The sequence below is a fragment of the Lontra canadensis genome, unplaced genomic scaffold, assembly GCF_010015895.1.
Source record: "Lontra canadensis isolate GAN:19392208 unplaced genomic scaffold, GSC_riverotter_1.0 scaffold101, whole genome shotgun sequence".
Classification (NCBI taxonomy): Eukaryota; Metazoa; Chordata; class Mammalia; order Carnivora; family Mustelidae; genus Lontra; species Lontra canadensis.
Genome location: NW_022631095.1, coordinates 6,855,247 through 6,868,797, shown reverse-complemented (window position 1 = coordinate 6,868,797; position 13,551 = coordinate 6,855,247). Strand labels below are relative to the sequence as shown.

At 37.7% G+C, this 13,551-nt stretch overlaps 1 protein-coding gene across 1 annotated transcript in view; it reads right to left on the bottom strand.

Annotated features, from left to right (window-relative positions):
* Window positions 1-13,551, bottom strand: part of PSD3 (pleckstrin and Sec7 domain containing 3) — a 601,036-nt gene that overhangs the window by 444,796 nt on the left and 142,689 nt on the right. Inside the window, exon 2 of the mRNA XM_032838061.1 lies at window positions 11,097-11,205. Coding sequence (XP_032693952.1) covers window positions 11,097-11,205 — 109 coding nt within the window. The remainder of the gene's footprint in view (window positions 1-11,096; window positions 11,206-13,551) is intronic.

Sequence of the window (13,551 nt, the reverse complement as noted above, 5' to 3'; positions counted from 1 at the left end):
TATCACTTCTTCTTTATCCATTCATCAGTCAATGGACACTCGGGCTGTTTTATAATTTGGCTATTACACATAATGCTGCTATAAACATGGAGGTGCACATATCCCTTCAAATTAGTGTGTGTGTGTGTGTGTGTTTTAATATTTTATTTATTTATTTGAGAGAGAGAGAGAGAGTGAATGAGAGAGAGAGCAAAGCCGGGGGAGAGGCAGAGGGAGAAGCAGGCTCCCTGATGAGCAGGGAAGATCCTGGTATCATGACAAGAGCCAAAAGCAGACACTTAACTGAGCCATTCAGGCTCCCGAATTAGTATTTATAATGCCACAGTTAAGCCTGTGTATCATAATCATCACCTGGGGAGCTATTTAAAAATTTAGAGATGCCTGAGTGCCTTGCCCACGCGTTCAACTGCAGAGGACAGGAGAAGGTGGGGCCCAGGAATCTTTGTTCTCTTTGGAAGGTCTACAGGTGATTTTCATGCCGGCAGGCCCAGATCCAGTTTTGGGCCTCCTGAAACTGACACAACCTGAGGTGCTCTCTTTAAGAGAAGAAGAAAAAACTGCTACGTCTCTCAAGCCCTTGGAAAAGTCCTGTGCATGAGCTTCATGGTTTACCACTGCTGGTGCTAATCATGCTTGCAAACTACGACATAATGAATCATTATCACAATACATGACTGAACCTGTCAAGTCTTATAATAGTATGACTCTGAAGCAGAGACCATAAGCCCAAAATGCCTACAAGCTTCAGGAGATAACAAACGGACAGCAGGCAAGTAGGAGATAACACAAGAGGGCTGCTGACTGGAGCTCCAAAGGGGCCAGCTGCTGCTTAGCATCAGGGCCCACTCAGTGTTGCACTCTCAGATTTTTAACAGAAGGCTGAAATCTGGGTTTTTATAGGAAATCTCTCAAATTTTAAAAGTTAGCTCAATTTTTAAATAAAACATTGGCTAACCTAAATAAAACATGAGTGAAAGATGGCAGTATATAACCTCTGCTTTACAAAATAAAAGGGAAAAGACACCACCTATCTAAAAATAAAAGGAGGGGCGCCTGGGTGGCTTAGTGGGTTAAATGCTCTGCCTTCCACTCAGGTCATGATCCCAGGGATCATGATCCCATGATCCCATGATCCCTGGGATCGAGCCCCTCATCAGGCTCTCTGTTCAGCAGGGAGCCTGCTTCCCCCACCCTCTCTCTCTCTGCCTGCCTCTCTGCCTACTTGTGATCTCTGTCTGTCAAATAAATAAATAAAATATTTTAAAAAATAAAATAATAAAGTAAAAATAAAAGGAAACTTAAGATTGGACAGTTGATTTAAGGAAGATGCAGGGAGATGCTGCTAAAGGCATACTTGGATCCATCTCAAGGATCCAAATTTACTCTAAAACATCCCAACAGCACTCAAAGAGTTCCTTAAGTCAAGAAAAGACTCCTTCTCTAATATAAAACACACAGAGAGGAAAATCCTTAAAAATGAATCCCTAAAAATGAATCCTTAATGGTTCCTAAGTGCATGAAAAAAGTCTGACCTCGACATTTGGTGCCTTATGTTTAGAGAAGTAAAAGCGCTTTCCTAAATAGCTGTGTTGTACACATGTAAGTAATGTAATATTACATGCCAACTATACTTCGGTTAAAAAAAAACAAGCCTCTCTTTTCCAGTTGAGATGTACTGTTCTAAAGTTGATCATATCATACTCTCAGAAAGAGTCAAATCCTGTTCAGCTTTTCAATAGGTGCTTTAAAAAAAATACAATGAACACTGGTTCAAAAAAAGTGGATCTCCTAGGCAAAACTAAAATACCGTACTGAGTAGAAGGTAGGAGTAAGCTTTTCAGCACACGATGCTCATTGATTTTTGCAACACTCCTTAGGTATTTCAGTCTAGGAGATGCCAGGCAGTTCTGAGAAGACAGCTGAGGCTATCAGTGCTATGTGCACATGTGTGGACCAAGCAGGGAGAAGATGGAAGTACTAGACTATCATCACCCAAAACCCCAGCCAAAGAAAAAGTTCACAGTCCCTTCCTGGCTCACTTCACCTAGCCAAAATAGACCACTAAAAACTATTGCCTACCAAGCAGGGTCTGCAAAATAGCTGAAAAAACAGAGGACATCTGGATATCTGGCCAATTTAATAAGGGCCAAGGATTGGCGAGCTAGTCTAACATATACTTGTGTATCATAGTGTAAAATCACTTTTCTGCTTCCCATCATGGGTTGGAAGGAGGTTGGAAGTGGAAAGGAAAGAGTAAACTAAATAAAACGTGCCAAAGACAGAGGATTTACCAAAGGACTTAGCATAAAATTATAAACTAATTTGTATCTGTGATGAAGACAAGAAAATAATAGAACAGAAGACCCTAGAATTAGTGGATTTGTCATTTGTTACTTTGTTTATCTGTGGTTTTCTACACCAACCCATATCTTTCCTAAACCCATATCTTTCCCTAGCTTTCCTGGGTCCCAAGGCCAGAGGCAAAGATCAGGATAGGAACATGAATAGGGTTAGGCTGCAATGCGACTTTATCTCCATCCTGCTCTCCAGGAAGTCTGTGTATGGGGAGGTGTCACACAAATCAATAAGATGCTCTACATTTACCCAATACCTTTCTTCATTAAGAATTATTTAGCTTCTTCCTCCACCATAAGCAAAAAAACAACTCAACATGATCACAGACCTAAATCTAAGAGGACTATAAAACTTAGAAGACAATATTACGAGTAAATCTTCTTGACCTTGGATTAGGCACAGGCTTCCTAAGATAGCAAAAGCACAACCAACAACAACAACAAAAAAACAAATAAATTGGATTTGATCAAATTTTAAAATTTTGTGCTATAAATGATACTATCAAGAAAGCAGACAATCCACAAAATGTGAGAAAATAGTTTCAAATAATGTACCTGTATATAAAATATACAAAGAACCCTTAAAACTCAAACAAAAAAAAGACAAACCAACTAAAAACTAGGCAAAGGATCTGAATAGACATTTCCCCAAGGAAGATATAAATAAGCCAATAAGCATATGAAAAGATGATCAACATCATTTATCATTAAGGAAATGCAAAACAAAACAAAATGAGATTCTACTTCACATCCTCTAGGAATGGTTATAATAAAAAAAGTTAATTATAAGTGTTGACAAGAATGTGGAGAAATGAGAACTCTTGTACATAGCTGATGGGAATATAAAATAATACAACCACCATGGAAAAAAATTTAGAAGTTCCTCAAAAGGTTTAACATAGAATTACCACATTATCCAGCAATTCTACTTCTAGGTACATACCCAAGAGAAATGAAAGCATACATCCACATAAAAACCTATACCCAAAGAGGCAACCCACGGAATGGGAGAAGATATTTGCAAATGACAGTACAGATAAAAGGTTGATATCCAGGATCTATAAAGAACTCCTCAAACTCAACATACACAAAACAGATAGTCATATCAAAAAATGGGCAGAAGATATGAACAGACACTTCTCCAATGAAGACATACAAATGGCTATCAGACACATGAAAAAATGTTCATCATCACTAGCCATCAGGGAGATTCAAATTAAAACCACATTGAGATATCACCTTACACCAGTTAGAATGGCCAAAATTAGCAAGACAGGAAACAACATGTGTTGGAGGGGATGTGGAGAAAGGGGAACCCTCTTACACTGTTGGTGGGAATGCAAGTTGGTGCAGCCACTTTGGAGAACAGTGTGGAGATTTTTTAAGAAATTAAAAATAGAGCTTCCCTATGACCCTGCAATTGCACTCCTGAGTATTTACCTCAAAGATACAGATGTAGTGAAAAGAAGGGCCATCTGTACCCCAATGTTTATAGCAGCAATGGCCACGGTCACCAAACTGTGGAAAGAACCAAGATGCCCTTCAACAGACCAATGGATAAGGAAGATGTGGTCCATATACACTATGGAGTATTATGCCTCCATCAGAAAGGATGAATACCCAACTTTTGTAGCAACATGGACGGGGTTGGAAGAGATTATGCTGAGTGAAATAAATCAAGCAGAGAGAGTCAATTATCATATGGTTTCCTTTATTTGTGGAGCATAACAAATAACATGGAGGACGAGGGGAGTTAGAGAGGAGAAGGGAGTTGGGGGATATTGGAAGGGAAGGTGAACCATGAGAGACTGTGGACTCTGAAAAACATCTGAGGGGTTTGAAGCGGCGGGGGGTGGGAGGTTGGGGGAACCAGGTGGTGGGTATTAGAGAGGGCATTGATTGCATGGAGCACTGGGTGTGGTGCAAAAACAAGGAATACTGTTATGCTGAAAATAAAAAAATTTAAAATTAAAAAAAAAAAAAAAAACCTATACCCACATGTTTATAAAACCATTATTCCTACTGGCCAAAAAGTTCAAGCAACCCAAGTATCTATCAAACGATGAACAGATAAATAAAATGTAGTCTTATCATACAATAAAATATTATTCTGCAATTTTTTATTATGGAACAAAGTAGTGATACATGCTACAGCATGGATGAAAACGACACAGTAAGTGAAAAAAACTAATCACAAAAGACCACATATTATATGATTTCAGTTATATGAAGCGATTAGAATAAGCTAATCTACAGAGACAAAAAATAAATTATTGGTTGCCTACTGCAGTGGGGAGGGGATACAGAGTGACTGCTAGTTCATGTAGTCTTTTCTTTTTAGGATAATGAAAATATTCTAAATTAATTGCTGTGATATATGCACAACTCTGTGAACAAACAAAAACCAGTGAACTTCACACTTTAAGTGGGTTAATTATGTGGTATTATATATATCTCAATAAAGCTATTAAAAAGCAGTACCGTTTCTGGGTATATATCCAAAGGAAATGAAAGAAGTATCTCAAAGTGATATCTGCACCTCCATGCTCACTGCAGTATTTACAGTAGCCAAAAAATGGAAAGAACTGAAGTGTTCATCAACAAATAAATGGATAAAGAAAATGTGGTATAATGTGGTATATATAATGAAAGGAAGAAGACCTGTCATTTGCAACAACATGGATGGACCTTAACGGCATTATGCTAAGTGAGACAGAGACAAGTACCACATGATCTCACTTTTATGGAGAATCTAAAAAAGTCACCTCCTAGAAACGGAGTAGACTGGTGATTACCTAGGACTAAGGGGTGGGAAATGGGGAGATGTTGGTCAAAGGGTATAACTTCCAGTTAAAAAATCGAGTAAATTGTGGAGATTTAAAGTACAATATGGTGACCACAGTTAACAATACCGTATTGCATACTTGAAATATGCTTAGAGAGTAGATTTTAAATGCAATTACCACCACCAAACAAACAAACAAAAAGAAAAAAAAAAGAGAGAAAGAAATAGTAACTGTGAGATATTGATATGCTAACTAAATGTGGTAATCACTTCACAATATATACACATATCAAGTCATCACACTGTAAATATTAAAGTTATGCAATGTTATCTGTCAATTAAATGTCATAAAGCTGGAGAAAAAAAGCATTATTTGGGCTTCTGGGTTACCATGACAGACAAGGACACAAGTTTGCCTCCTCTCCTTTTCTTTTCTTTTTTTTTTTTTTAAGATTTTATCTATTTATTTGACAGGGATCACAAGCAGGTAGAGAAGCAGGCAGAGAGAGAGAAGGGGAAGCAGGCTCCCCGCTGAGCAGAAAGCCCGATGCGGGGCTCGATCCCAGGACCCTGAGATCATGACCTGAGCTGAAGACAGAGGCTTTAACCCGCTGAGCCACCCAGGTGTCCCTCCTTTTCTAAATCCTATTAAAATAAAAGAAAATTTCCAAAGAAAATAAATTTGTTAACGATGCTGAGAAAAAGAGGAACATTACTAAGCCAGAAATTTTAATGAGTTTATCAGACTGAAAGGGGTGGATGGGGTTATAACCACAAAATAAAGCAGAAATCACAACCAAGACCCAATCCAGAAGGCTTCAGATATCCTAATGGTAATGCCTCAGGGAAGCTAAAAGCCCAGGGTTGACAGATGTCCATATAGGTATGGATAAGCAGAATGGGAATGGGAAGCAGAACAGATGTCACTATGATTAACTGAAGAATTAACTACAGCACAGCTTCCTATGTTGGTCCCTCTCCCACCACCCTCCATACCTAGAGGCTTGCTGGCATCAAAGACTTAGCCTGAATATAACAGGCAGCACACCCACCTACCCCTCTACCAGTCCACAAATCTCAATGCACCAAGATTCTTCTCAGCCCTTCTCTATACACAAGTCCACAAATCTCAATGCACCAAGATTCTTCTCAGCCCTTCTCTATACACAAGTCCACAAATCTCAATGCACCAAGATTCTTCTCAGCCCTTCTCTATACACAAGGAAGCCTGTTGGGGATGCATTCCACACACACAAAGAAGTTCTAGCTATCATATTTGGTAACTCAGTCTTTTACTCATGCGTATGAATGAGGAAAAAAAAACAACAACTCCAACAGACATTTGAGGAAAAACAGTGGCTTCCAAGAGAAGCTCCAAGATTGAATAAAATAGAACTGACCCTGGATGAAGTAGAAATTACAAAAACAGAAGGTAATCTTAGAAAAACAATTCTAGGGGTGCCTGGGTAGCTCAGTGGGTTAAAGCCTCTGCCTTCGGCTCAGGTCATGATCTCAGGGTCCTGGGATAGAGCCCCGCATCGGGCTTTCTGCTCAGCGGGGAGCCTGCTTCTTCCTCTCTCTCTCTCCCTGCCTCCCTCTCTGCCTACTTGTGATCTCTGTCAAATAAATAAAAAAATAAAAAATTAAAAAAAAAAAGAAAATTCTAATGAATTCTTTAGAGAGATTAGACATAATAATGCATACATAAAAGAACAGATAAAATGAAAACTGAGTGATCAGAGATTAGGAAAGAGCTTTTGAAATTATAAAACAGAATTATCAAAGTGAAACTTCTATTAGAGAGAATGGAAGGTAATATTTTAAAACAGGAGGGAAAAATTAAGAGACATTGATGATTAATCTGTATTTTTTTTTATTTTCTGTAACTTATATTTGGTTCTTGTTCAAATATGTATGTCTAATTTCACATTTTCCTCTTTCATCATAATGGTGTCTCTTCCCGCTTTTATCTTTTAAACAACCAATATTACAGTTTCGCAATATTCCATCTCTGGTTCTTTGGATCTTGATTCCCTGTTTTTGTGAATATGGACTTCCCCTCCTTCCATGCAAGTTCCTTTCTCTTTGCAATTTATACCATTTTAATGTGAATTGATTAACATTATGGATTACTGATTTATTTATTAATATGAGAGTTTTCTGTGTCCTGAGCTATGAAATGATCCCTCAGTGGTTTTGCATTTACTTTGACAATAATTGGTGGGTTTTTGCTAGTCTGTGAAACTGAAAACTAAAGGATACCTCATTTAAAATAGAGCGGGGAGGCCAGAAGGGGAGCGCTCATGCCCTACCACTGTCAACTGCAGATGCCAACAGGAAGGGAGGTATTGTGCTTTCCCAACAGGAAGAAGCCTACTTTATGAGTTCAGCAGGAGAAAGGAAGAATTTCTCACTGGCCAGCAATAAACTCAACCAATAATACCACGACTCAACCAATGAGAAACTGTCCACCAACCTAAACTCTTTCTTCCAATGGACTTCTGTTCAAAGCAGCCCCTCCCATCTTCCTTTCTTTCTATAAAAGTAAGGTTCCTTTCATCTTTGGACTCCTACATTTTGCCATACTTTGCATGTCCCAAATAGCAATTCCTCTGCTGTTCCTGAATAAACAGATCAATAAAAAATACAGGAGTAAGATTCTGTCAACTTCTAAGAGTTAATATAAGAAGTTGATTCTCTTTCTTAGCATCCCACAAGCCCTTTTACTTCCTCACACACTTCCATAACTCACTTGTGTTCTCCCTGTAAGTTGAGAACCAGAGTCTTACTCTTCTTCAAAGCCTTTCTCAATTATTTCTTCCTTCCCGATTTTGATAAAAGAGAGACCAACTGACAGTGGTCATCTGATACTGCCTTACAAACACCTCAAAAAACATACTTTCCTAAAATGAAGCCACCTTTCCGTTAAAGTATACTTTATCTGACTAGTTTAGAAAAGCCATGTGTCATCTAAGTGAGGCAACCTAAAGAGGAAAAGTGTGGTAAGTGGAAGTCTGATCATCAGCCAAACACTAATTAATTAATACAGGCGTTATGGTTAGCTCCAGGTGAGGCTCCTATGATACCTCTTTCTATCTCTCTGAAGTTCAATGCAACTCCATTTGTATTCCAACAGCTGACTGGAATGGAAGAGGAGAGCCTACCTCTGGTGAGTCACAGCCTCATTAAGTCACAGCACAAGTGTTGTCACACATAGCCAAGAGCCTCTCAACAATCACCAACTACTGCTCTCGCCCTTGAGAAGTTCCTGAAAGGTGCAGCTCCCAGAAAGCAGGTGAACAAAGAAACCAGTGAAGCACAGTCATCGCTTTCCTTTCACTACACTAGATGAACAGATAATGAGAATCTAGATCTTAATTCCAAGCCATCTTCCCACAATTCACATGTTCTCCTGTATCCCATCCAACACCCTAAGCCTTGTCACTGATTCAAAAATCCCTGCAATAAGCTATAGTTTGCAAATAATCTTGACTTGTTTTCCCTAGAACCTCCCACCTATAACTCCTGTTAAGTCCCTGCTCAACGGCAAGGTCTAAGCCTTCTCTCCCTGTAGCGGCGACACTTTCCTTAGTGTCACTTACGAATCAAGTGACTTTACCTGATCTGAGTATGTCATTACTAGGGTACCACCCCTCAGGTGATGGCACCTGAGTATTACTGGGGATGCATCCATTTCTCCAGCAGTATGTTTCTGGAGCACCTAGTTTAAGTCACTTATTTAATCACTTTTTTTTTTAAGAAAAAGAAAAAAAAAACCTTTGTGGGAAGAAGTAGGTCTATCAAATTCAAATAAAACACTGTCCTATTCTCTCTACTACTTTACCCTGCAGTATTTTGAATCTGGGCAGTGTTTTGATGATAGATGACTAGTCTATGTAAAGAAATTTCAACAGTGTTTTGAAATGAAAAAAAATATGCCATAATTTTTTGTAAAGATATGTAAAGATATGAAAAGAAAAAGAAAAAGAAATGAAAAAGGTATCTAACAACCCTCTTGTGGAAAGCAACAGCTTCTGCTGCTCTATTCCAATTTCAAGATCAATCCATCTTGATTTTCCACTTCCTTCTGCACACCTGGATACTGTGCAAACTCTTTACCTTGCCTTAGAAGGCCCTCCATGATTTTGCCCCTTTTAAAATGATTATCTTGCTAAACTTATCTCTCCTCATATACTTTGTTAGCCAATCAGGCTAGTCTCCTTCCTGTCCTTCAAGCAATTTTTATTTTCTGCCACCATACCCTTGCTCATACCATTCCCTCCAATCTGAAATACCCTCCCTACAAATCCTCCTAATCATAACACTAGGTGTTTCTTTACGAAAAAGTTCAACTTCTACCTCTCCACGAAGTCAGAGCTAGAAATGATTATTCTCTCCCCCTGGTCACTTACACATCTGTTTCTCCCTGACCAAAGAATAAGTTCCTAAAAGGAAGAACTCTATCTGTACTTCTTTGCTTCCTCACAGTGCCCAGTACAGGTGACTACACAACTAAGTGTTCTTTAAACATATTTATTCAATAAATGCATATATACTTTCATACTTGCAGAACATATCACCACTAGAAAAAAATAATACTAACCATCTTTACCAAGGCAAATAAAAACAGGTTTAAAGTGTCATTAAAATGTCATTCTGATTTGCCCCAGATATACAGGTATACTCAAAACCTATACATAAGAAGAGCCAAGCTCATCCACCAAGTCAGAGAACTATGCAGACATTTGATATTATCTCTACATAGTGAAGCAAAAATCATTTTTTATCAAAGTCAAAAATAACAGCACAAAATCACAATGTGACATGCAAAGGTAAAGCTATGTCAAGAAGGAGTGTGTGTGTGTGTGTGTGTGTGTGTGTGTGTGTGTGTGTTTTAAGAAGGAGTTTTAAATAGTCTTGGGTGAATCAGTATTCCCTGCCTGAGAAATAGTGAACAGATGATTAAGTGCCCCAAACCTCAAGCCCAGAATAGTTAGATATTTATGCTGAATGATAAACAGCAAATTGGGGCATTCTAATAAAAGCAGAATGATTTTTTTTAAAATAATCAAGCTGGTTTATACTTCCTTAAGAGTTCGCAGCTAATGAAATCTAGTAAGTATTCATTATTAAGGTAAAAGAAATTCTTAAATGAATGCATATGCACTACATTCTTGCTATCCCCCAATATTATGAGGTCCATCACATAATCCTAACCAACACAGAAGTCCAAAATGCAGTTATTATTTGATTTTTTTTCAACTGAACAACAACTATATTAGGTCAGATTCCTTGTCTACCCAAAACAAAAATCAATGTCAGACTGTGACAGAATTGAGGAAAGTCAAGACTGTACTTCAAAGGTCAGGGACATGGTGATGACGATGGTGATTACAGTAAGTAATAACATCAGCAAACACTTTCATAGCACTTATTACATACCACACGTGGCTCTTAGATCTTTTTATAGGTCAATTTACTTAAAACCTTAAGAGAATTCTGAGACATATGTAACTATTTTATCTATAACCTGTAGAATCTCATTTTACAGATGACAGCACTGAGGCACAGAGAGGTTAGCCTACTCAAGGTCACAAACTTCATAAGCTACAAGGCCAGAATTCAAATGCAGGAAGTCTAGCTCCAGAGCCCAGGTTCCTAAGCACATGCAGAATCCCTTTCCTAGCTAACTCCCAAGACACATTAATATCCCCTTTATCATTACTGAGTGAGTACTTCTCCACCCTCATCCCTACCTTCCTACCTCTTTGAAATATGCTCGCTTTAATTATTCTTTAAAACAAACTTTCTAAGAAATACTGGATGTGATTCTTGTAGCCTTTTCTGGGTACTTTCAAATCAGTTCTTGGTCTGAAGAATTCTCAGCTTCTGAGATAGGAAAGTTCAGTAGCACTTCATATCTGTTACCTGCAGGAGGAGGGTCAGGAAACACTTACTAGTATCCAGAGGTTTCTCTTCAGATCTGCCAAATAAAAACTCATATTTGGCCTTGGCAACACTCTGGGAATGCGCTGATGCATTGTTAACCCAAACAAATGTCTCTGCCTGCAAAATTAAAACATAACAAAGACATCATTTAAAATATATCATAAAAATACATTATAAAGCAAACCAACCACGAGATAATGGTTAGGCAATAATGACATATCTACTTGACAGAATGATACAATAAGCTATTAAAAATGAAACACGAAAAAACATAACACAACAAAAAATACAAGATGATCACTGCAAGATTACAATTATATTGAAAAATAAATATACATCAATTGGGAATAAGAAAAATATGAAAACTTTGCCTTGATGGGAGGGCAGAACTGTGGTACAATATCTTTTTTTAATTAAAATATTAAGTTTCAGGTATAAAACATAGTGATATAAAATGTTCACAATAAATGTAGTTACCACTTGTCATCATACAAAGTCATTCCAACAGTATTGACTACATTCCCTATACTGTAATTTTCAACCCAATGACATGTTATAACTGGAAGTTTGACCTCTTAATCCCCTTCCCCTATTTAGCCCTCTAGCAACCACGTTTGCTCTCTACATGTATGTCTTCTGCACTTATCTCTATTTCTGAGTATTTTTATGTTTGTCTGTTCACTGATTTTGTTTTTTAGATTCTACATATAAGTGAAATCATAATGCATTTGCCTCTTATTTCACTTAGCATAATATACTCTAGGTCCATACACGTTGTGGTAAATGGCAAGCTTTCCATCCTTTTTATGGCTGCGTATTATTCCATTATACATATATACCACATCTTATTAATCCATTCATCTGTGGATGGGTACTTGGGTTGCTTCCATATCTTGGCTATTAGAAATAACACTGCAATAAACACAAGGGTGTGTATACCTTTTCAAATTAACGTTTTTGTTTTCCTCTTCCAGAGCAGGGTTCCTGGATTACATAATACTTCTATTTTTAAATTTTTGAGGTGCCTCCCTACTGTTTTCCATAGTCGCCGCACCAATTTACGTTCCCACCAACAGTGCATGAGGTTTCCCTTTTCTTCACATCCTTACTAACACTGTTATTTCTTGCCTTTTTTATAATAGTCATTAGCCATTCTGTCTGTGGGAGGTGATGTCTCATTGTGACTTTATTTTACATTTCTCTGATGATGAGTGATGTTAAACATCTTTTCACGGGTCTCTTGGCCATCTGTCCTCTTTTGGAGAAATGTCTATTCAGGTGCTTTGCCCAATTTTTAATCAATTATTTGGTTTTCCTGGAGTCTGAGTTCTTTATATATTCTGGATATTAACTGCACTTATCAGATATATCATTTGCAAATATCTTCTCTCATTCAGTAGGTTTCCTTTTTATTTTGTTGATGGTTTCTTTTGCTGTGCACAAGTTTTTTAGTTTACTGTCCCAATGGCTGGGTTTTTGCTTTTGTTTCCCTTGCCGGAGGAGACAGATCCAGAAAAATATTGCTAAAGACACTGTCCAAGAGCTGACCACCCATGTCTTCTTTTAGGAGTTTTTTGGATCCAGGGCATGTATTTTGGCCTTCTATCCATTTTGAGTTTATTTTTGTATACGGTGTAAGAAAGCAATCTGGTTTCATTCTTTTGCATGTTGCTGTTCAGTTTTCCCGACACTGTTTACTCAAGAGATGGTCTTTTCCACAGTGTATATTCCTCCATCATAAGTTTATTGACCATATACGTGTGGGTTTATTTTTGGACTGTCTTTCCTGTGCAACTGATCTACATGCCTATTTTTGAGCCAGGACCATACTGTTTTGAGTACTACAGCTCTGCAGTATATTCTGAAGTCTGGAATTGTGATACCTCCAACTTTGTGCTTCTTTCTCAGAATCGCTTTGGACATTCAGGGTCCTTTATGGTTCCATATAAATTTTACGATTGTTTGTTCTAGTTCTGTGAAAAGTACTATTGGTATTTTAATAGGGACTGCACTGAATCTATAGACTGTTTGGGGTTAGTATGGACATTTTAACAACATTAATTCTTCTAGTCTGTAAGTGTGGTCTATCTTTCCACTTCTTTGTGTCATCTTCAATTTCCTTCATCAATGTCTTAAAGTTTTCAGAGTACAAGTCTTTCACCACCTTGGTTAAATTTATTCCTAAGTATTTTATTCTTTTTGTTGTTATTGAAAATGGGACTATCTTCCTAATTTCTCTTTCTGCTAGTTCATTATGACTGTATAGAAACCCAACAGGATTTTGTATATTAATTTTGCATCCTTGCCACTTTACTGAATTCATTTATCAGTTCTAATAATTTTTAGTGGACTCTTTAGGTTTTCTCAATATAATACCATGTCATCTGCAAACACTGACAGTTCTACTTCTTCCTTACCTATCTGGACGTCTTTTCTTTCTTTTTCTTAACTGACTGCTTCAGC